This window comes from Neopsephotus bourkii, unplaced genomic scaffold (genome assembly GCF_033783945.1).
Source record: "Neopsephotus bourkii isolate Nb327-2 ecotype Australia unplaced genomic scaffold, CSIRO-AGI_Nbou_v1 NB_196, whole genome shotgun sequence".
In the NCBI taxonomy this organism is placed as follows: Eukaryota; Metazoa; Chordata; class Aves; order Psittaciformes; family Psittacidae; genus Neopsephotus; species Neopsephotus bourkii.
In genome coordinates this window covers 14,517,294-14,540,483 of record NW_026900709.1, presented here as the reverse complement: position 1 = coordinate 14,540,483, position 23,190 = coordinate 14,517,294, and the positions used below count along the sequence as shown (strand labels likewise).

The 23,190-nt window shown below is 36.2% G+C and overlaps 1 protein-coding gene across 7 annotated transcripts in view; it reads right to left on the bottom strand.

Annotated features, from left to right (window-relative positions):
* The window catches only part of LOC133207003 (sodium channel protein type 1 subunit alpha), a 95,413-nt gene that overhangs the window by 30,628 nt on the left and 41,595 nt on the right, over positions 1-23,190 (bottom strand). The window contains exons 3-17 of one of the 7 annotated variants that reach the window (XM_061343470.1): positions 22,381-22,498; positions 17,846-17,936; positions 16,949-17,077; positions 16,351-16,442; positions 14,985-15,257; positions 10,731-10,794; positions 9,990-10,131; positions 9,633-9,839; positions 8,859-9,164; positions 7,709-8,089; positions 6,394-6,526; positions 5,349-5,587; positions 2,630-2,803; positions 1,675-2,031; positions 483-965 (exon numbers count right to left, since the gene is read on the bottom strand). In XM_061343470.1, coding sequence (XP_061199454.1) covers positions 483-965; positions 1,675-2,031; positions 2,630-2,803; positions 5,349-5,587; positions 6,394-6,526; positions 7,709-8,089; positions 8,859-9,164; positions 9,633-9,839; positions 9,990-10,131; positions 10,731-10,794; positions 14,985-15,257; positions 16,351-16,442; positions 16,949-17,077; positions 17,846-17,936; positions 22,381-22,498 — 3,189 coding nt within the window. Of the gene's footprint in view, positions 1-482; positions 966-1,674; positions 2,032-2,629; positions 2,804-5,348; positions 5,588-6,393; positions 6,527-7,708; positions 8,090-8,858; positions 9,165-9,632; positions 9,840-9,989; positions 10,132-10,730; positions 10,795-14,984; positions 15,258-16,160; positions 16,253-16,350; positions 16,443-16,948; positions 17,078-17,845; positions 17,937-22,380; positions 22,499-23,190 lie in introns of those variants that run through there. The other 6 variants (XM_061343492.1, XM_061343461.1, XM_061343481.1 and 3 more) reach the window with 6 other exon arrangements.

Here is a 23,190-nt window from a genome sequence, read left to right as displayed (position 1 = left end):
TATTTTCACAACTAAGTGAATTTGAATTATATAGAAGAGTCCATGGATCAAACTTCTTTTTATGAGAATCTAGGTCTAGAAGACAGTTTTAAAATCTAAAAGAATTCCAGTGTCTAAAGGAGTGGCAGAGAGATGAATGACACTCTTAATGGGACCCATGTTACAGGAGGCAAACAAAAGTTTCTGGAATAAGACTGTAGCTAAGGCACTGTCCTGCTCTATCAATTGTTACAACTACCATATGGACCACAAAGCAGTCCTTATGGGTTAGTTCTGTTTCCCATTGCCTGGCCTCTCCTCTTGGAGACTAATTTTAAATGCTTACTCACACTTTTGTTCATCAAGAATTAAACCTTCCTTTTTACACTCATTTATGTACAAAAGAAGTGTTAAAATAACAAATGATCAAGAATTGCATGCACTGGGAGATGAAAAAAAAAATACTCAAAGATCAGAGAGAAATGCACAAAATATCTCAATACCTCTTTACTTTCTTCCAGGTCTGATTCACTACTAAATTCTTCTGTGTTTAGATTTTCAAAGTCAGATTCACCCACAGCAATGGGCACTGTCACAGTGAGACTTGGGTTGTTTATGAATGACATGTAATCACTTTCGTCAATTATGTATTTTTCCACACTGCTACCTGTGCCTATGCCACTAGTTGTTCCATTCACATCTTTAATGTAGTCATGGTCCTTGCTTAGTTCCACAGTTGTGTGGTTAGAAATACAGCTATTTTTGTTGTTCAAATCTTCAAGTGGTTTGATTTCATCTAAAGCTTTTTGTTTTTTAACAAAAGCTTTTTGGATAAATTCACGTGCTTTTCTTTTCACATAATCTATGCCCTTCTGCATTCTTGCTACAGCAATTTGGAGATTATTCATTTCATTGTCATCATCTGTCACGGCAAGGTTGTCTGCACTAAATGAGCTCAAGAGCAAGGCCAAAAACAGGTTCAGTACCTGCAGAAAGATAAAAAAAAAGGATGTTCTAGACTTTATCCCAACAAAGTATATTTATTTTATTAAAAATTGTGATATTAGTGACATCAAAGACTGAAATCCAAATAATTCACCATAACCAAAGAAAACTATCCTAAAAATTTTTTCTCTTCTTCATAAAAAATTGAGCTTTTAAAATTTTGCTTAGATCCTGTTCACTATTCAAAAATATTACTACAACTGTCTAATATCTGCAAATGTGTCTTTAAATCCCCACAGAATATAAATATTTTGGTGCCAAATCTTATAATCTAAAAATGGAGATAACAGATTTACTATTCAGCATGATTAAAAAATTTAATTTATCCTATTACACATCAGAGATTAGATTATTTAGGTAACTAATCATATGGGAAAAATAATAAAAAATCCACAGCAAATGGTTTATAAAGAGCTCATAAACTAAAAGTATTTGAAGCACAAAATATTTACAAAAAGCCAAGTGACAAATTAAGAATGTAACTAAGTGCTCAGTCTAACATTCTTAGGATTTTGATATTGCAGAATACTTTGTTCTCAATCCAAAATAGCTCTTAAGCTTAACTTTTAGCATCACTTGAAACCACCCACTTAATTGCTTTGTTGAAGTAAAGCCAGTGCGCTTAGTTCCCTTCAGGACTGACCCCACTCTACTGCCAAATAATTTTTTGCTAATGCTTTAATTACATACCACAAGGTTTCCAATCACCATGACCATCATGAAGACCGTAAGGCACATGGCTTGGCCTGCAACCTGCATGCAGTCCCACATTGTTTCTATCCATTCTCCACACAGCACTCGGAATACAATCAGGAAAGAGTGGAAAAAATCCTGCATGTGCCAGCGTGGAAGTTCACAGTCACTGGAGATCTTGCAGACACATTCCTTGTAGCTTTTCCCAAACAGCTGCATCCCAACCACAGCAAAAATGAACACAATGATGGCCAGCACCAGGGTCAGGTTCCCCAGAGCCCCCACTGAGTTGCCAATAATCTTAATCAGCATATTCAGAGTTGGCCAAGATTTTGCCAATTTGAAAACTCTCAACTGGAAGAAAACAAAAACAATGTTAGGACAATGAGCAAGGACACAAAGATGTTTTGAAGCTAATTTGTGGAAGGATAATCCTGCAAAATATGCCCTAACTATGACTGTTCAGAGGGTATCCTTTTGTCTAAAACCATTAAGGTTCAGTCAGTGAAATTCTTTGAAGTTAAAGCTGGATATCACCAAAGCATAGTTTTTACTGAAGGCCAAAGAAGCTACCAGATATATTAGACAGAATTTAAAATCTAGGGTTTATCTGTTAAAATAACCTGTGCCACTTTTCTATGGGTATCTGTAGAGCAGATACATTCCTGTAATGCCAATCAGAGCACAATACTCCTAGTGAGCCTGTTTCTGCACAGCAGGATGTTTAAAGCATGTATACACAATACACTGGAAATAGGCCCAGAACACCTATTGGTATCTATTTGTCTGGATCTCTATCAATTCTCATTGAGGACAGCAAAATACCACCAGTAATAATAACTTGCACTAATGAAAGAGATGTCAGGATCAGTATCATGGAAAACATCAATCAAATATGTAAGGGAAAAAAATAAAATTAATTGAAAAATCAGTGCAATTGATGTATAGTTACCAATCTGAATGATCGAAGAACTGAGAGTCCTTCCACATCTGCAAGACCAAGCTCAACCAAGCTAAGGGTTACAATAAAACCATCAAAAATATTCCAGCCTTCCTGGAAATAATAGTAAGGATCCATTGCAATTATCTTGAGAAACATTTCTGCTGTGAAGATTCCAGTGAAGACCTGAATTCAAAATGCAGTTTATTATTCATTATGAAATACAATATTACAGATTCAGCTGGGCTTGTTTTGAATTCAAGTTACATATCTGTAACATCTTTTCCAATACTGGTATTTTAAAATAGTTCAGTGTACTGTAGTGATTTATTATGCCCACCTTCCCTTAACAAGTGCTATACAAGCCAAGTATTTTTTTCAATTAATTAAATTTGATACTAAACAAATTACATAAATTTCTGCTTCATAACATTTATAATCCAATTTCAACTCTATTAGGATGTGAACTTTCTTGTGTACTGTACAAACAATATCCCAAATTTGATTTTCACAACATAAACCAGAATGCTTTCCAAGAAATTATATGGTACAGCATCTTTCTTGGTACCCTAATTACAATATACAGCATCATGAATGAGGCCAAATCTAAGAAGACACCAGAGGGGCTGCTCCTTTGCTGGCATAACCTGCCATGATCCCATTCAGTTCAACAGAGATATTATTTATACCAGCTGGGAATCAACTGAGGTACAACAATGTATGGAAGGAAAACTGAGGAACTCCTACTTGGTTGTTGGCAGCAAGCTCAGTGAAGTTGACTGGCTCAATCATTTTTATTTCAGGATGGAAAGAGCATTTAAGAAGCATTTTAAACAGGATATTGCTGGTAACGGTTTCCCATCGTGGGATGCTATGCCGAATAAAATAGGAATCATATTTAGGAGCCACCAAGGTAGTGACCCTGAGTAGCTTTGAGAGAAGTCTTAGGAGAATTTCTAGTAGAATAGGAATGTACAAAAGCCATTGTTGAAAGCCTCTCAGAGCCCTAGTCTGACAGAAATGCTTTCTTTTTTGGTTTTGATAACCCATTTTCAGGAAAGCCGAACAGAAAATGGGACAGCGAAATAGAATAATCTAACTGGGATAATCAAGAGATGGACAAGAAGAGTCTGACTTCCTCTACCTAGGTACGCCAATGCTATATAACCAATGTATACAATAAAACTGTCTTTAAATATATTCCAGATAGAAACACTGGAGAGGAAAAGGTTACTATTTTTTAAGCCACAGGATTGGAACCACAGAGAAAGAGGTAGGAATGAATAAATACAGTTTGAAACACTGACTTAGGTTGCTAATGATCAGGGCAGTGAGGTTGTAACCTCTGGAGGAAACAAACCGCTGGAGTAAGCAAACCATGAATGCCTCTATATTGCAAAAGGGCAATGCTCCAGCTTAAGACTGAAAGAGTATGATGCTTGTAGCCACGTTCTCTTGGACTGCCTTTATAGTCAGATGTACATCAAGATTTATATGGTGTTTTCTTGGTTAGAAAACAAATCTATTAAATGCTACAAAATAAGTTTTTACATTTTACTATGAAATTCAGATTTGGAGCTATTTCAGGTATTTGAAAACCAGCTATGCATTTATCTGTTACTGTTCCCTTTAAATCCTGTAGTTATTTGCATGATCTGAGAGATGTTTTTCCTTATTAGAAAACAAGGATTATAAAAAAATCCTATTATAAGAAATCAGTTCTTAAAATAAGAGACAAAGTAGGACTGCAGCTGTAGATAATTCCATGAGATCAAAGCTGTCAGTTCAAAAGCATCAGAGATACAAAAAAATTAACTCTTGAATTTTTTAGTAATTTATCTTTTTGAATTAGAAGGAAGAAAATATAGGTGACAACATGAGGAAAAGTTATCTTACTAATTATCTGATGACAAAAAAATATAAAAAATAGAAGAGAAAAAAGTACTGCAGGATATTCTTCATAGTTTTACATTGATTATACAAAGAAAACATTCCACATAAAAGTCTTTTACAGAAGAGAGTTCTAGAAAGTCTCTTAAATGGCTCTTTTAACTATTAAACCTGTGTTTAGGAAATAGTGCAATAAAAACCACATTAATAACTTAAAGATTTGTACTGTATTAATTAAAAACTAACACTACATTTATTTGCATAGTGTCTTTTTCTTGGAAGTAATGCAGTTCCTGATCTACTAGTTAGACAAATTAACTTCTGTTTAAGATGGCATTTACTTAATGTAGCATTGGTGTAATTGTTTAAATTTTTGATTTGGCTTTGTAGAACACAGCAATATATTGCTTTTACAGTATCCTAAGTTACATGAGCCAGGTTTGACAGTGAAATTTCCAAAAATGTTCTGATAGGTTTAGATTGGATGATAGCAAATCTTTTTTCACCAAAAGGGTGATCAGATATTGGAAGAGGCTTCCCAGGGAAGTGGTGGAATCACCGTCCCTGGAAGTTTTAAAAAAACATGTAGATGAGGCCCTTAGTGACATGGTTTAGTGGCAAACGGCAATCCTGGGTTAATGGTTGGACCTGATGATCTTAAAGGACTTTTCCAACCTAGTTGATTCTATGATTCTACAGTTCCTATCCTAAGGACAATAAATATCCAATAAATCTACTTTCTAAAGAGTGGGGAAAAAAAAAAGCTGTTAAAACTCCTTCTTTCAGTTCTTTTAAAAGTACTGTCTTCCAAATCATGAACATAAAACCCCAACAGACTTACCAAATTTCCAACTGAAAGTACATTATTGAATTCATCGGTCATCGGATAATGTTCCATAGCCATGAAGAGTGTATTTAAAACAATGCAAATTGTGATAGCCAAGTCAACAAATGGGTCCATTACTACTAAGTTGACGATATGTTTTACTTTTAACCAATGTGGACTACAGTCCCAGATCAAGAAAATATTTGCAAACTTATACCAACATGGTGGGCATTTCTGTCTTGATTCTTCAAGTTCTGTGGGAAAAGAAAGTTCACACAGGTAACTATGTGATTGCTCTGCCATTCCTCAATCCTACATGAATTGTGCCAGTCAAATTGTCAATCTTTACTGGTAATGATTAACTTCCTTTTTACAAGGCTTTTGAAGAGAGTCTAAAAATTGCTGTCAAATGTGTTTGCTGTCAAATGTGTTTATTTTGTTCAAAGCTTATCTATCAAGCACAACTTCTTTGTATTCCAATCACTATGCTGATCGGTATCAATTTATGCATCAATTTGCATTATGTATTTAGTTGTTCCTTGATTACACTTCAGCATGTTCCTCTCACTGTTCTAGCATGTCAGCATTTTTAGTTTGAAATTTGTGGTGTTTAGGTAAAAAGTTTTCAATATCATTTTCATTCCTTGTTCAAGAAAAAAAACCCGTGTTTAACAACAAGAATAGCACTTCTTTAAAGAGTAACTGAAATATAACCACTGAAAATACATGTTTTAACAATGGTTGCATATCTTTGAAAAATGTTCAGTGGTGTTATTGTGTCCAATAATATAATTTTAATTACATAGGCATCTACTCAGTTATGATCTCTGTAGTCCTGATGACCACATGAGGTAGATGGTGGCAAAACAATGAGATGGAAATGCTTACTTTATGTAATAACCTTAATGAATATGGAGCTTTGAGTTTGCTAATAAATACATGTCAGAGATGGTATCTGTCAAATAAGACATTTTACATCAGTTTTAAAGTTTTAACTCAAATTTACAAAAATCCATTGGAAAAAACAGGTATTAAATATTAATCTGTGCATAGCACACACCTTCCACAGTGTTTGTGAGGATGCTAGCAATACTCATGGCTCTTTCCCTTAAAGCTGGATCTTCCAGATAATCCATAGAAACACGAAGAGAGCCTGATATTCTCTTCCTCATTTCTGTTTCTGTAGTGGTGCCCTAAACAGAGAACAATAGTATGTGAGACCATGTTGGAGAAATGAGACAAGCAAATACTATATATAACCCTGTTATTAATGTCTTAGCTTGGATACGTGCTTCATGCACTTCAACTTTTAGCATGTCAGACTTTTATTACTTTTTAGTACCTTTTAAGTCATTTTAAAGAGATATGAGGCAATAATTACCTACTGTTCAAGAGTGAATAGGCGTTTATGTATTTAACTTCTGTATTTCTTTCCTTAAGATACGACAAATAATTAAAAAAAATTGTCAGAATGTTGTATAAATTGTTTTTGCAAAGTGTTTTTTAATTTTTGTGCTCCTGCTGACAGAATATTCTGTTTTCTAACATAGTAGTCTTTTCCCCCTAGGCAAACTATAGCAAGTAAGAAAAGTCTGACTTCCTCATGCTTCCTCATGCTAGCAATTTTTTTAGTAATGTGTGTAGACAACTTTGAACTGAGCAAGAATTCTTTTTTGAGACATCTTTTCTTAACTTGTATATGGTAAAAGAATGGCGGCAATATGTGCTGCACATATGTTCACACAGACATTTGTATTTTTGAAAGTATGTATTAATATGTGATCTTCCAATGAACTGTTATCTACACTACAGAACTCCACCAGCAATGAATGGAAAATATATGGGAAGGAAAAATATATGATAATAAAGAATGGACAACTTCCTTATATTTTTAACTGGGATGATAATGAAGAATATCAAAATCAACTGATAATGCTAATTTTGATAAAGTGGTAATAGCAGCATCACAGTGATTGCAGTTATCTGATAAAATTTTTGTATACTCTTTAATTTTATGGTAGCTATGATTTTGCAGACCACAGCGAGATGCACCTTTAGAGCAGCAAAAGTAAAGTATAGCACAGTAATACAGTAAAACATACCGGTGTTGTGGATGTGTAAGTTAATATTTGATTACTTAGAAACTGCAAATTGCATTTATTTGAGAATATTTGTAAGTAAAGTAAGTAAAGTAAGTAAAAGCTTAGGTTGCCAACCTATCTTAGCTGTTTTATTTATTAAAGATTTTACACGATGCAGGAGCATTCACAGCTTGACCAACCAGGAAGCATTGCCAAGGGTTCCATTCTGTAGAAAACACTGGCTGGTGCAGTAAGAAAAGGCCATGATGCCTAAGCTATTTAAAACTTTCTTACATTGTCATCAGTAGCTGGTTTATCTATTATCACCTCTGGCAGAAGCTGTCCAACAGGCGATGTAGGAACAGATGGTCCACCAACCAGGGAAACCACGCCATTGCAATCCACAGTGCTGTGCATCTTCCCATTCACTGGAAACACTGCCAGCATCCTGGATGACCTACTGGCCTGACTAATGTTACTGTTGCGCCGTTCACCGTGTCTGCGTGGCACAAAGAGAGAATCTCTTCTGCTATCATTGTCTTCAAAAGTGCTGTGTTCATCATCAGCAAAGTCATTTTCTGATCCTATATCCTTTGCTCTACCTCTGAAGCTGAAAAGACTTGTTCTGCTGTTGCGCCTTGGAGAAAAGAGGGAGCCTCGAATGCTCAGCAATGACTGCAAGCAAGCAAAATTTGTGATTATTATGTGAAACCTTCGTATTTAGCATTGTTATTAGTATAGCATAGGGGTTTGTGGGGTTTTTTTTAGAAAAGTTAAATGCCGCTGTGAAATTTCTGTATTTCATTATATTGCAGATAGAAATAACACTATTAGTGGATTCTTAAGAAAAAAAAAACAATTTTGAACACTCCTTTCTCCTAACATCAGTTAGAATTGCTAAGTAAAGTAGTTGCACAATACCCATGATGAAAAAAAGGAAATTTATACATGCACATTCTTTCATCTGTGAGGCTTGCTGGACATGTTACACCAACCTTCAAGCATCACTGAAACAAGGAGCAAAATATGAGGCTATCATAATGGAAATATGCCGTTAACATTTTAATAAGTCTAGATAAGATGTAATCATTCTTAAAAAAAAACCACAGAAGCAATCAGAGAATATTTTAATGTGCTTTTTAAACAATCATGGGGGTTGGAGCTAGGTGATCTTAAGGTCCCTTCCAACCCTAACTATTCTATGATTCTAAAAATAGAGATATGAGGTACATCTAACTCTCTGTGGTTGTTTACAAGACAATCTAGCAGCTACAACACTTTCTCTCAAGCATTAGCAACAATAATAAAGTTTAATGAAAATCTTAGGGTTTCCTTTCTTTAAACACTAGGGTCATATTACAGTACCAAGAAGACTAAAGTAGTTTTGTAACAGTCTATGATGCTTTAAATGTATGATTTGATTAAAAATAACTATATGCAGTACCTGATGTGGAGAAGAATACTTCTTTTCATATGTCAGTCTATTGCCTTCAATAGATAATCGGAAACCTTTCCGTCTGATGCTGTCTTCTGATTCAGATTTGTGAAATCCATCTTCATCTTTTTCCTCTCCTCCTGACTGTTCTTTCTGTTTTCTTTTTTTCCTTCTATTTCTCCGCTCTTTTGCACTCTTTGAGCTTAATTTTGATGCCGCTGAGGAACTTTCTGAGAGCCCTCCTGCTTCTCCCCCACCACTGGGCTCCCTGGACTCCGCAGATGCTGTAACTGCTGCCGCCGCCACTGCTGCTGCCTGCCATGTTGTAGAATGAATCTGTGTCACTGAGCAAACCATGACATCATGGATTTTTTTAAATTTGCTTACACAGAACTTCTGGATTTCAACATTTTCCATAGGATATCCTCTCCCTATTTTTTTCTAATTTTTATCACTCAGTTGACTCAAGGCATGTATTGGTCACAGCCATCTTCCATCTTTCATGAGCAGTTTTTAAATGCTGAAGTCTAACAGACCCAATGATACTAGACTAGAGAAAAACATAATGAATAATGTATACCTAGTTTTGAATGTTCCTTCTTGATTATGGTCAGACAGCTCACAGTAAAAGATCTTTAGTGCAGAATAGAATATCTATGAGTTAGCTCTGTTATTGAAAGCCTGTCAAGGTGTTTTATAACTTCAAATTCAATGGGAAGAGAGTGAATACATCTAGTAAAGTTACTTCCATATACTTCTGCATTGCTACACCATAAATTATACCTGAGCTGCTTCTTGTTGCTTTTTCAGTTGTTCTAGCATCTGTTGAAATTCTGCTTCTTTCTGCTCTGCTTCTTCCATGGTTGCTTGATTCTGTTCTTCATAGGCCATGGCGACCACAGCCAGGATCAAGTTGATCAGATAGAAAGAACCCAGAAAAATCACCAGAACAAAAAATATCATGTATGTTTTCCCAGCAGCACGCAGTGTCTGGAAATAGGAATATGTTTATAAGCAAGAATAGATTAACATAATTTTTGGGTTTCCTATTGTTAAAATTAAGATAAGAAAATTGACGTTAGGCCTCTTGCATTATTGGTACAAACATATTTAGTTTATATTGCATTAAAAAATTCTCACCAATTGATAAAGGTTTTCCCAGAAGTCTTGAGTCATCAAGCGAAAAAGTGACAAGAATGCCCAGCTAAATGTGTCAAAACTTGTGTAGCCATAATTGGGGTTTCTACCAGCTTTCACACATGTATATCCTTCTGGGCACTGCCTATAAAGACAAACTTGTTTTTAACATACATAGATATTTTAATATTATCGCCTGGAATGTCCAGGAGAAGATTAGGGTTAAAAAGAGGATTTTTCTGTAGAAATAATAGCAGTCATGATTTCCATAGGAAATTATTCTGAAGGACAGTAGAAAAATTAAGCAGGAATGGCACATAAAAATTAGTCTAAAAAGTTTAGTCTAAGCTTCTAAAACACAATATTCCCAAATTTTTTAAAATTATTTATATTGTAACATTAATGTCAATGTCAGTGTTTTCTACTGTCTGCACCAGTTAGTACACGTATGTGCAGCTGGAACCACAAAGTAACGTGTTTTCCAGCACTGTGTCTGTTACTTCTCACCCAGGCAGGAGGTACACTAATACCAAATTACTGATTCGTTCATGCAAGCACTAAGCTCATCTAACCAATCCACTGAGCTCTGACCAGGAACCCAAATCCTCAATGCGGCGTAAAATCCTAGCATTTCTTATGTGAAAGGAAGTGATCACTCAAAATATAGCCGCCTCCTCCTCCGACTGTACATCTAAGGGACCTAATTTGTACACAGTGCAATAATTTGATGAAATTCAGCCTTACCCAGCATCAGAACTATTTCCACAAAGCAGAGCATCGCTTTGCCCTTCCAGAAAATAAAAATGACCTGTTTAGAAAAGAATTAAAAAATATATATATAAAATTCTGAATATGAAAGTTTTCTTACAGCTTTATGAAATAAATAGTTCTGCTCCAAAAGTGTTAAGGTGAATATGGATACAACTTTATCAAGCAGTATCATTTTTTTAGCAGTACCATATCTTTAAAGTAAATGGCAGTACAAATTGCAGTAAGTACTACTGCTCACAGCACTTACTGTTAAAATGCCAAAATGTACTGAAAATCCTGTCAAATGCTTCTAGATGTAAATGAAATGTACAAGTCTCCCTTCAGTCTGATCACTGAACTAAATCACACTCTGGGAAATTGTACTGTACAGGTATTTATTATAATAATTAAACTGTATTTGAAAATTACCATACTGATAATGTATTTCAAACTTTCTGATCATTATTGCCAAGGGTTCCAGTTTGTCACCTAAAAACACTCGTACCCTGGCCAGCTGCATCTCTCCATCCCCTGAGGAAAATTCACCATTTGAAAAAATTAGTTTTTAAGCTGTATGTAGAGCTTGTTCTGACACTCTGTGAAAGGCTCAATTTCAGTTTCTAACAATACATCTGTTTCTTGCTGGGCACAGTCTTCTTCATTGTGCAACTTACACAAGCCTATGTGTGGCCACTGTCATTTCAGGCTGGTATGCATTGCAGAACTGCACTGTGCTGAAACACAAGCTGAAAGCAGTAAAGTTAGCTGACATGATGCTGACTACAGCTGACCTTTATGAAGCAAATCATATTCTGCATTATGTCAGCTAATCGTGATTAAAACATACTGGAACATAACAGCTGGTTAGGAAGAATGCAAACTTAACTTGATATAGTTTACACCGGGCAGTCAGTTGTGATCAGTAATGCATCAACTGAGCTGTACCACTGAAATAGGGTCTGTATTCAAGTTCTATGGTTCAGAGATGTCCCTTGCAAGCATGATGTACTTGCCAGCTCCATAGGAAAAAATGGCGAGCCAGGCTTTCTCTGAGTGCACTGACGTAACCATGACAAATGCTCAAAACATCACGACACAAAAACTTTTATAACACCAAAACCTGAGCAGTATGAGCATATGTCCCTAACTAGTTGCAAAACTCTGAATTGTATTTTACCAAAGTAATGTGAAAAGTCTCTCACTACATCAAATGTATATGTTTATTCCCCATTATATGATTGGGAAATAGGAAAAAGTCCCTCTTATGTGAATTACCACAAGGGAATTTACAGTTGCTTGGATAAACCTAGGGTAAAGACCGAGAAGAATTGCTACAAAATAGGTTGTGAGATATTTCCCAGAAAAAAAAAAAAATGCTTATGGCAAGCTTGCCAAGATGAACTTGACTGGCATCGAGTTTGTCAGATTTGCTATCTTGGAAAAAGAAGGAAAAAAAAATGTGCTGGTTGACTGATGCCAGGAGTGTTTATATAAAGTCTCTCTAAATAGTATTTCCAAAAATGAGCTCAGCGGCAAAATTAGTCCTTACATGCCTTTGTTGCATAGTATACACAACTAACTATGGCATAAACGCTCATAATTTCTACAAAACACAGTGCCATCACATTGCTCTGAACTCTGTGTAAGGCCTTTTTTATTGCCCAGTGACACGGCTGGTTTAGGATCCATTTCTGTATTCTGTCTGCCCACCCGCAAAAAGAGCGCAGGAAGCTGTGAGAAGATAATTTTTCTCTTTGAAACTGATGGTAAGCAAGGAAAACCTTACTAACTTCATAACAAGACTCGTAATTTCATTATAAATTTCATAATACATATGCAATCCTGTGTAAATATACCAAAGATTCGAGTAGCCATTCAATAATGTACTTTCTGTAACTAATTAAATCCTGCTTTTTTTCCAGGGGACTTCAGGTTGTCTTTAAATTAAATAAAATCAGAGCTTGAGTTTATAGATTCTTTGTTAATAAAACAGGAAATTAAGTACTTAAGTTTGACTTTGAAGTCTAAGTCTTCATTAGGAGACTTTGCTGAGACTTTGTTATACCCTGTGGCATGAGATTTCCATGAATTCACATGTTCAAGTAAAATGATTGCATGTTGATTTAAGAAATTCAGATGGAAATTCCTCATAGTCATTGATCAGCTGTGGGATCACACTTAGAAGCTGTCTTATTCTATTCAAAATTTGCCTGCCTTTAACTTGCAGCTGTTGGACCTGTTATATCTTTGCCTGCAAGATCAAAGATATGTCTATGATGAAATTTCTGTTCCCCATGAGGTCTTTCTCAACTGTGATCAAGTCGCCCTTTAAACCTCCCCTTTGATATGCTAAGTAGGTTGAGCTCCAGGTCTATCTTGGTATAAAGCATGTTTTCCAGTCCTTTAATCATTCTGTTCTGTTCTGAACATCCTCCATTTTTTCAACAGTCTATCTTAATTGAATTTTATATACTATTCCAGTAGCAACTGAAGTAGTGCTAAATACAGAAGTAATAATGCCTTCCTGGTCAATAATTTATTTATGCGAACAGGATACTATTTAGCTTTTTGGCTGCAGAATTTTAGTCTTAATTTGTCAGAGTCCTGGCTGCTCCACAGCGCCTTAGGTGCCTTAGCTGCTCTATCGCTCAGGGCTTTCCAATGCATTTCTACATCCTGCTTCTCAGTTGCAGCTCTGCAACCTTTCGCGTAAGCTGCTGTGGCAAGGTTTCCCAGAGCCTCTATGGCACTATTTTTCTTTTGCTCACACGCTTTTTTTCATGTTGCTTTTATTCTTATGACATTGCACCTACAAACACATCATTGTTGCAGCAGGTACTCATAGGAAGCAATTGTCTGTAGTGTGATACTCACTCTTCTTTCTCCCCTTTTTTCCTACTTCTTTCTTGTAGCTTTTGGCTTATATTAGATGACCTAATAACATGCATGTATGATCTTAAAAACCAACCAGCTGTGCAGCACCCATCCTGATCAAAGTGCATTCCAATTAGTGCTAATAGCACTGTAAGCAGGAACAACCTGTAGGGAGTTTGAGGAGATGCTAATGAAAAACACATGGTTGCTATGGGGAAAAGTATTATAGAGTGATCACTGTTGCACTGGAAAGGATCCTCAGGGGATGAGATGCACCTGGTGACCCCACCACTTCTCTTCACAGTTAGACACTGTGGTAGATTTTCACTTTCCCCTTCCATTTTCTTTCTTTCCCCTTTAGCTCCCCTTTTCCCCCAAAAGTAACTTTCATTGTTAGAGATGATATATGCCATAAGCTACACCCTTTATGCGTGTGAACCTGTCTCAGCATGGATTGTGCAGCACTGAGTTTTAGGGTAAGGAGCTTGGACTTGTAACCTCACACGTAACTGCACTGAAATACATTTCTTCATCTGTTCTCAGTTTGCCAGACAATATCAAGCCCCAGCCTAGGATATATAAAACAGAAGTATAAGTTACTATGCTACCACATAATCTTTCCTCTCTGCTTATATACCTCATGTGAAGGAGAAATGTTTAGATGTGGGTATGGCATTTTAAAAAGAGTATTTATAAACAAGGAAGGATCTAGATAAGAGATCAAGATCTAGAAAATAAATTGTAGGACACAAAGGTTAATGACGTGGGCTGCTTAGCATGCAAAAAGAAGACTGAAGGAGGAGAGAACAGGGCATGTCAACATGAGAATAGCAGCTAAATACCTCAGAGAGAAGGATTCATGATAGGGAATAATATTTTCTTTATGCCTGTGGTGAAGTTAATAAGATCAATGAGCTTGAATTGCAGCAGGAAAATCTTTTACATCTTGAAAAACCCCTTTATAATAATGATAATGAAGCATAAGAATGGATAGACTGTGGAAAAAACTACAGACTACATCACTGGACTCTTCACTGAATGGCAGAAATCTCTTGACATCTGTCAGAAGTGACATAGCATTCTGTTTCTGATCTTGCTTTGGAGTATGAAAATGGAAAACCTGTAAGACTTCAGTAATTACAAGAACTCCTTTGGATCTCTTTCTGTCTCAGGGGAGATGTGGGTTTTTCAGAGGGAAAAAGCTGTGCCAGATAGAGACACTATGTTCCTTGTTCCCTCTTCAGTGCTGGCCTTTGAGGGAGAAAAACATTTCTGCTCTGTCTTAACTAAATGTATCATCCCTTCCCCTCCCAATTTCTAAGAACTGGGTCAGCCACAAACCACTTCTATAAGAATGATGCTGGCAATACTTACTTTCATCTTCAATGTACCCCTTCCAGTCGAACAGAGTCACTGTTGAATTAACCAAGGTATCATTTTCACCTAGAGTGCTGTTTAGCTGGGATGTAATATTTGTTTCCAAAGTAAAATTTTCTGGAGGCCACTGCAAGCATTTATTCCTCAAGTTGCCCATGAACAGCTGCAGCCCTATTAGTGCAAATACACTCAGACAAAACACAGTCAGGATCATAACGTCGGAGAGCTTCTTCACAGACTGAATTAGGGCTCCCACAATAGTCTTCAAGCCTGCAAATGCAAAGGAATTTTTATTCTGATGTTCAAAACTGGTTTGAAAGGATAAAAATGACAGTGTCTCCCAGTAGAGTTATATATATCATGCAGAAGCCCAAATAAATGATTGTAATGTCTGTGAAATAACATTTCTGTGAAGAGCTTTTTCACTTGTGAAAATGAATATGTAGCTGAAATTCATGTTCATTTGAAACTGTGAATGGAATGAGTTGCATATATTTCAAACCACTTGTTTTAATGTTAAAACAAGTGACTTTTTTATTCATGTTGTACATGAATCTCACATAAAAGTCTTCTTTTTATTTGTCAATACCTCTTGCCCCAAACCTTTGCTACTATCAGTTTTATAACATACTAGATTTAGAAGACAGTAGTAAAAAGCCTGTTCAACAATAAATACAATTAATATTTAATGCTATAAAACTGGAGATGGTTTGGAAAATCATAGACTTCTAAGATAATAAATCCCCCATGCAAAGCCCATGCTATTCTTTATTATCTTATCCTTCACCTTTTTACTAAGTCAACAGTTCTTTTTTTAGACAAAAATATTCACAACAAATACCACATAACATCATGTAGGTAAGATACACGTGGGTAAGAAAACTTCAGGGTTACTGATAATCATTGAATGTGGAGAAGAAAGCTTGACATCATACGATGCGAACCACACACACTGTGTACTGCAATGTCTCATGCAAGAATCTGTTAAACTCAAAGGCTGATTTCAAAAGGCAAGAGTTCACGTTAAAAAGCAATGAATCAGAGATTTCAGTGAATTCTAATATCTTCCGATTCCTGCTTTTTTTTGTGGAAAGAAATAAGACTCATGTTTAAAAAATATGAATTTCATTTTAGTGAATTAAAGTCAGCCTCTGTGTTTAACCTAGCTCTCACCTGGGATGACTGATATTGTTTTCAAAGCTCGGAGAACTCTGAATGTTCTCAACGCTGAGACATTGCCCAGGTCCACAAATTCTGTCACATATCTGTAATAGGGGAGTTCACACACAAACACAATGACAGGATAAAAAGGAACAGTTGGGAGGTACAAGGGGCCTAACACCTTACACCAACTACTTCTTACCTGGAATTACAGAAATAGTTTTCAAAGCTCTCAATACTCTGAAAGTTCGAAGAGCTGAAACATTGCCTAGGTTTACAAATTCTGTTACATACCTGTAGGATTAAATCACAGTTATTCAGAATTTAGGCAAAGTTTATGCTACTTACTTGGGTCTTTCATCAAGACCACTTTGGTGTTTTTAGCAAAAATTTAAATAGCAATAGTCAGAGGTTTACCTTTCACTGCAGTGTGCCTTGAATTAGTATGCTTTCAGAGCCTTCAGTTAAATTAAGTGTCTCTGAAGTGAATCACAGTGATTTAATTTTGAAAGCCTAAAATTTATCTAGACTATATTGATAAGTTTGGAGAATGAAGTAAAGGTCTGCTCCTTTTCTGCTCAGAGAAAAAAAATGCAGGACATGAAATTAGCCCCTCTAGTACTAGCTGCACTACTGGCTTCTGCAGTGTTTATAACAAAATATACATATTAGAATATGAAAATTGTTTTAGACCAAAGTAAATCCACATTTCCATTTAACAAAATTGATATGTATGGATACTAATTTCATGCCCTTTTTGCCCTTCACTTTCAAAGAAAAAGCAAAAAACAAAAACTTACGCAAATGTAATGACAGTGAAATCTAGCCAGTTCCATGGATCTCGAAGAAAGGTAAAATCTTCTAAGCAAAAGCCCCTTGCAATGATTTTTATGAGTGACTCAAATGTGTAAATTCCAGTGAACGTATACCTGGAAAATTAATATATATGAAAGTTTAATCAAAATAAGTAGTAATGTTTTACAACGGCATTCTGATAGAAAACTGATGATCAAATGAAAAAGTTTTTTTATTTAAAAACTGGAAAAGAAATACAGTAAACAAGCAATTTCTTCTAAAATGCATTATATTCATCACATATCCTTGGGTATTTACATGCATTAGTTGTGACATACTGCTGAAGTACACCTCTCCTGATCTTATACATAACTAAAAGTAAATAAATCTATCAAATAAATTTATCTGTGACACTCAGTTTCAAAGTATGCAACACTAGAACTGTTATGAATAAAGTTTTGAGCATGACTGGATACTGTCTGAATCACTGACATCTAAAATATTTGGTATTAAATCTAAAGAAGGAAGAATGCAAGCATGCGCTGAATTCTCACTTTAGTAATACTTTTGCTTATATGCCTTCCTTAACTGAGGCGTAGAAGTAGATGCTATTAATGTAGTGCCATAAAGGAGGCATAGAAAATTGGGTAGATGCTACACCATGAATGTAAGAGAAAACTAGTGGAATCTCAGTAGAATACTATCTGTAAACAGCTTTCATTTTTTCTACCTGTTCATTCCATGAGAGGGAGGTTTAAATAATTATTCAACATTTTTACATCATTTAGACAGGAAATAGCAGTAGTGTCTCACTACAGTCCCCGCCAGCGCACAACCACTGCTACTGGCATGCTGGCTTCCAGAACAGTCAAAGATTGCTTTAAATAACAAATGCAACTTACTCTACATTCTTCGTCCAGTCTGGAGGGTTACTCATGGTCATGAATACACAGTTGGTCAAAATAGTGCACATGATAAGCATGCTGAATAATGTAGATATAGTTAAGGAAAACACAGTAGTAATTCATACAAGATCACATCAGCCATGCATCTTAAGTACAGTAAAATACTGCCACTTACACAAATCTTCAAAACTTTGATAAACATTTCACATATATTTTGTTTAACCTGGTAGTTTTCACTTTAGCACACTAAATTTTAATATTATTCTTCATTTATTGATGTTCTGATGCTGATTTGTTGATGTGCTGATGTTTGTTTTCAGTTTGTACAGAAAGGTGAAGGAGATGGCTCTCACAGGCCTGCGAGGTAACATGAGCTCATAACAGCCAGAACCAAAAGAGCTTGCAGAAGAGTACTGTTTTACTTTAAGCACCTCACATGATCAAATAAGCAGTCTTTCACTTCTACAGTTTATGGTACTAAATTCAACCACTGGCATATGCAAGGTAATCTTAGAGGTTTATCTTGTTTACAATGAGTCAGAGCTGTAGAGAAAGCACCCACCACCCCAGCCAGTCTGTCAAAGACATGGCTCAATTAATGAAACAGAAATCCATGGAGAGTTTACAGATTAAGGTGAGTAATTTTCCAATATTATTTTGGGGCTGTCTCAAAACACGTTAGCAGCATCAGAGTATCTCTTGTTCTACCAGTGCTATAATTTGTAGTCAATTGCTTGAAAAACATGGAAAACTGATGAAGATTAGAATGAAAATTAGTTTTCATTTAATGTTCCAGCTAAGAACAATTACTCATTCTGGGACTACTATGAAATCCAGACTAACAGCTAAGGGGAGTTTGTGGTAGGATGTGGGACAGTCCACTGTGGCTTTGCCACATCTGCTATGATATTCTTGGTTTACAAGGCCAGTGGCTCTAAAAACAGTGTGGTTGTTCTCTTTTTGTGACAATAAAGTAAACTCGACTATTCAAACAATTGAATATTCATAGATATTGATAATCAATCTAGACTGAAACCTGACTTAAAACGGCCACATGATGGCAGCAAAAAATAAGAACCACTATGCCTTTATGTTGAATCTTTAACTCAACTTTAATTTTCCCTCTGTTCATCTCTGTAATTGAAGTTGTGCCTTAAAAATACTTGCACAAACATAACTGGCAAAGAAGCTAAAATCAAGAAAGTCATTTACACCTAAAGTTGTATATGTTGCCATAAAATCTCTGTACAATAAAAATTATTGTTCAGTAGCTTAGAATAAATTATTAGAATGCCTTACAATGCTTGTCCTCACAGTCCACAGCCAGCTCTAAAGAGTCCATCTTAATGTAATTGGGAAATTCCTTTAAATAAAGATAATGCCTTTTGGTAGCTGAAAAACTTGGAGATACCTGGCTGCAGCTTCAGTTGTCTCATAAGACAGTTAAAGAAGTGGACTGTCCTAGGAGAGCTGAGGGTTACACTATGAAGTGTATTATGTGTCCACAGCTAGATATCATTCATAACAAAGGCCACAGGTAGGTCTTTGCACATTGCTCACTCTGTACATAACTCACCAGTTCTGTGAGCTGCATGGCCCAAGTGCTGTGCACTCTCAAAGGGAGCAGATGCTCAAAAGGCGCTAATTCACTTTGAAATCTAAACTCTTGCCATGCTTTCCCAATGGGGATTTCAGTCATAACTGAAACATTCAATATCTGTGCCTTTCCTCTCCTCCAATGTTTGAAGTATTTGATTTACAACCTCAACATCCCCTTAATTCCCTATTTTATGTTCCAGAATAATTCAACTGTACACATAGGTACACATAGATTCTTTTATGTGATGACTCCTTCATGGAAACACACTGCCTTTTTCATGCTGTCCCATATAGGCAATCAGAAGGTTTAGGCACGATACAGCCTCACACTAATGAATTATTCGATCAGCTGAAGTCTCTTATCACCTGTGTGGACTTGGTGGAAGATGAAGACTGTAAAAAACAAAGGTTGACAATTGGTCTCACAGATACCTGCTGGCAGTCAGGCCACACTGAATACCACTATAATTTCTGCTTCAAAAGCTAGCACAGAGGTACTTAGCAAGTACCATATTTTCTCTAGAGCACATCTCTGTTTCTAACACTCCTTGTGTTCTGCATCTCCAGCCACTGACACCTCCTTTTTTTCTTTTGTCTGCTCAACCCAGTACCTATTCTTACTGTTTCATCCTTTCCTATTATTAGCCAAAGTCTGGCCATCTCCCATGACTCTTGTGTTATCCCCTCAGTTCCACACTCTCCTTTAACTTGAGCCAGGCAGGAGAAAAAAACCTAACAACCCCAAACCAGAATACCAGGAGGTGAGTCAGCAGAGCATGAAAAGCATAAGAGAAAAATGCATTTTGTTACCAGTTCTTGTAGCTGGTATTACAAATAGGAACCAGCAGTGAGAAAAAAATAATTGCAGAGAAAGTCTCTGAGCACTCTGAAGAGACATGGTCTATTTCTTTATAGGAGGAGCAACATCTGAGCATGTGTCTGAACAGATGTGAGCAGAGCACCCTATAGAGAGGTTTAGAGAATTTTGAGGATGTACAGACGAAGGTTTATCAACCAATGTAGAGAATTTTAAGGATGTACAGATGAAGGTTTATCAACCAATGTGTTGATTTCATTGTGCTTAACACACATCTTTCACACTGAAAGTAGGAAAGGCACAGTTCTGTTACAAAGGCCAAAATGCCAAAGACTCACCTCAAACCATGAGGGCATAGAGTTTTGCACTAACAGTCAGAAGATTATAAAAAATAATAACCAACATTACTCCCTAATCTTATATGTGGCTAATCTTGTATAAGCAGCTGAAATCTAAACTGTGTTATGGGATGTATTATGTGATTCTTAGTTAAACACATACGTATTTGCAGTGTTTGTACTATACTGAATTAAAAAATAAGTAAATAAATAAACAGAATCTGTACATCTATTCTTATGTAAAGATTAAATAAAGAAATAAATACCCCCCCCCCCCCCCCCACGTCTATATCTAAGATAAAAATAGCCTGTTCCACAGCTGAATGACTGGAAAAGAAATCAGTCTGTCTAGTGAAAGGAAACCTATAATAGAGCAAAATTACATGATCACACACAGTAACCAGTTAATAGCAGGAAAAAATATTGGAATTGCAGATTGTTTATTAGAATTGCTTTTGTTCTCACTGCCAGCAAGACCAGCTGGTTAATCTTTGAATACAAATAGGAGGAACTTAAAACCAAAACCCAACTCAGCGATCAGTACACTACTAAAAATGTTACCCGTAACTAGCACAGATCACAGTATCACAGTATCACAGTATGTTAGAGATTGGAAGGGACCTCAAAAGATCATCTAGTCCAATCCCCCTGCCGGAGCAGGAACACAGATGCAGGGTTGGTAGTTACTGTAAATCAAAGTCTGCAACTTGAATGCATGAGTGTTCATTAGAGGCTTCAATCTGGCAGCCTTTGGCTGCATTTTCTTACCATCACCAACACAATATCTGCAGGTCTCTGTGAAGTCCCTTAGCTACTGTCCCCAATATTCCCTTACTTCACCCCAGACACCTTTCTCCCCTTCTCTCACTGTTTTTATCTGCCAGGAAGCTCAGAGGAAAAGGTATTCCTGAGTCAGCATCAATCAGCCCTGATTCTTCCTTCTTCTGAAGTCCTAGAAGGTTGTCCCAGCAGTCTCTAACAATAGGCTTCTGACTTTGACTAACTGTTCAATGTTTAAAGTCTTACTGTCACACTGAAGTTTTCATTTGGTGAGTACTTTTCCCAGTCGTGAGGTTTTGCAAAAAAAGTGCACCAAACCCTCCCCTGCCAGAAATTCCTATCAACCTGTTATGAACATCAGGGACCAATCCAACACGCCGGCCAAAATTTTACCTCGTGCACCATCCTGTCAGTTATGGTCCCCCAGTCTGTCTTGCAGGGCTGCTGCCTATGCTTTCTGACAATGTATTACATTTGGCAGAATTTTATGGTGCAGTTGGACAGGTTTTGGAACGTGAGATCCAGCATGCATGACCCAGGCTTCCAGGCATGCTGCTGCAATAGACTATAAGGCTGGTCTTGAGGTTGACCTCAGAAGGACCCCTAAAAGACCATATAACCACACCCCTGGGCTAGCTGTTCATGAGCAATGGCATATACACCTAGATGCTTGCAAAACTCAAAAAAGAATCTGGAACATAAAAAGAAAAATCAATGTTAAAATAAATCTGAAGAAACTTTTCTGAAAAATTAATCAAGATTCTTAAATCTATCTGCAATTTTGTACTGCAGGAATATTGAAATTCAACAGAATAGCTAAAAAGCATCTATATGATACACACATATTGCCTAGTATTTATAAAAACTTTGCATGTCTTCCACTGTAAAATAAAAATGAAATTAACAGCCTAATAAAACCTTATTTACAATGAAATAGAGAGATGAGTTTTCTTAACTTCAGTGTGCAACATTTTGAACAACCATTGAAAAAGGATATGAATGTACCAAAATTTTAATAGCTATTTTTCTAAGAGGATTGAAGGGAGTTAAAATGTACAGGGCAGAGGTGGCACTGAATCGGAAGATTGCCTTCCCTTTATTCAATACTATAAAGGTCTGGAAAAAAAAAAAAAAAAGAAGAGAAAAGACATGTTATAAGTGTGTATTCATTGCAGATGCTGATTTTAAAACTGTTCCTAGTGACCAATCACCAAAATTGACACTTTTTGAATGCTTAAAACAAAAAAACCATGGCTAATTTTTTAAATAAAGTTTATTTCCGGTACTTACCTGATGTACCTGACATGAAACTATAACTTTAAATACAGAACTTTCAATTCATTAATGTTTTTATACTACTTCTTCATTTAAGAACTCCAGTATAGTCTTCCTATTTGAAATACCATAATCAGGGAAAGCTTACCTGTGGATGTTAAAGATGTTCATAAAAGAAATTTTTCTAGAAACTGATTTAATAGACTACTTAATTGTTATTATTTTTTCTTTTAATTTTAGTCTGTTTCTTGGTCTTTGTGCTAAGGAGAGAGAAAATAGCATTAACACACATAGTCATGATGAGTTAGACCGCTGAGGACTGTGAACATCTGAATATACCTTACCAGAGGACAGCAAGATACATCCCAGATGACCTCCCTGTACAACTGTGGTTTGAAGGTGTGACACTTTCGCAGATCATACATACTTGTTAAATTTAAACAGCTAAAGAGCCTATCAAATTTAGAGAAACTTAAAGGTATGCAAGCCTTCCTTCAGCAAATTGTAGAAAACTCAAAATGCTGAAAACGTCT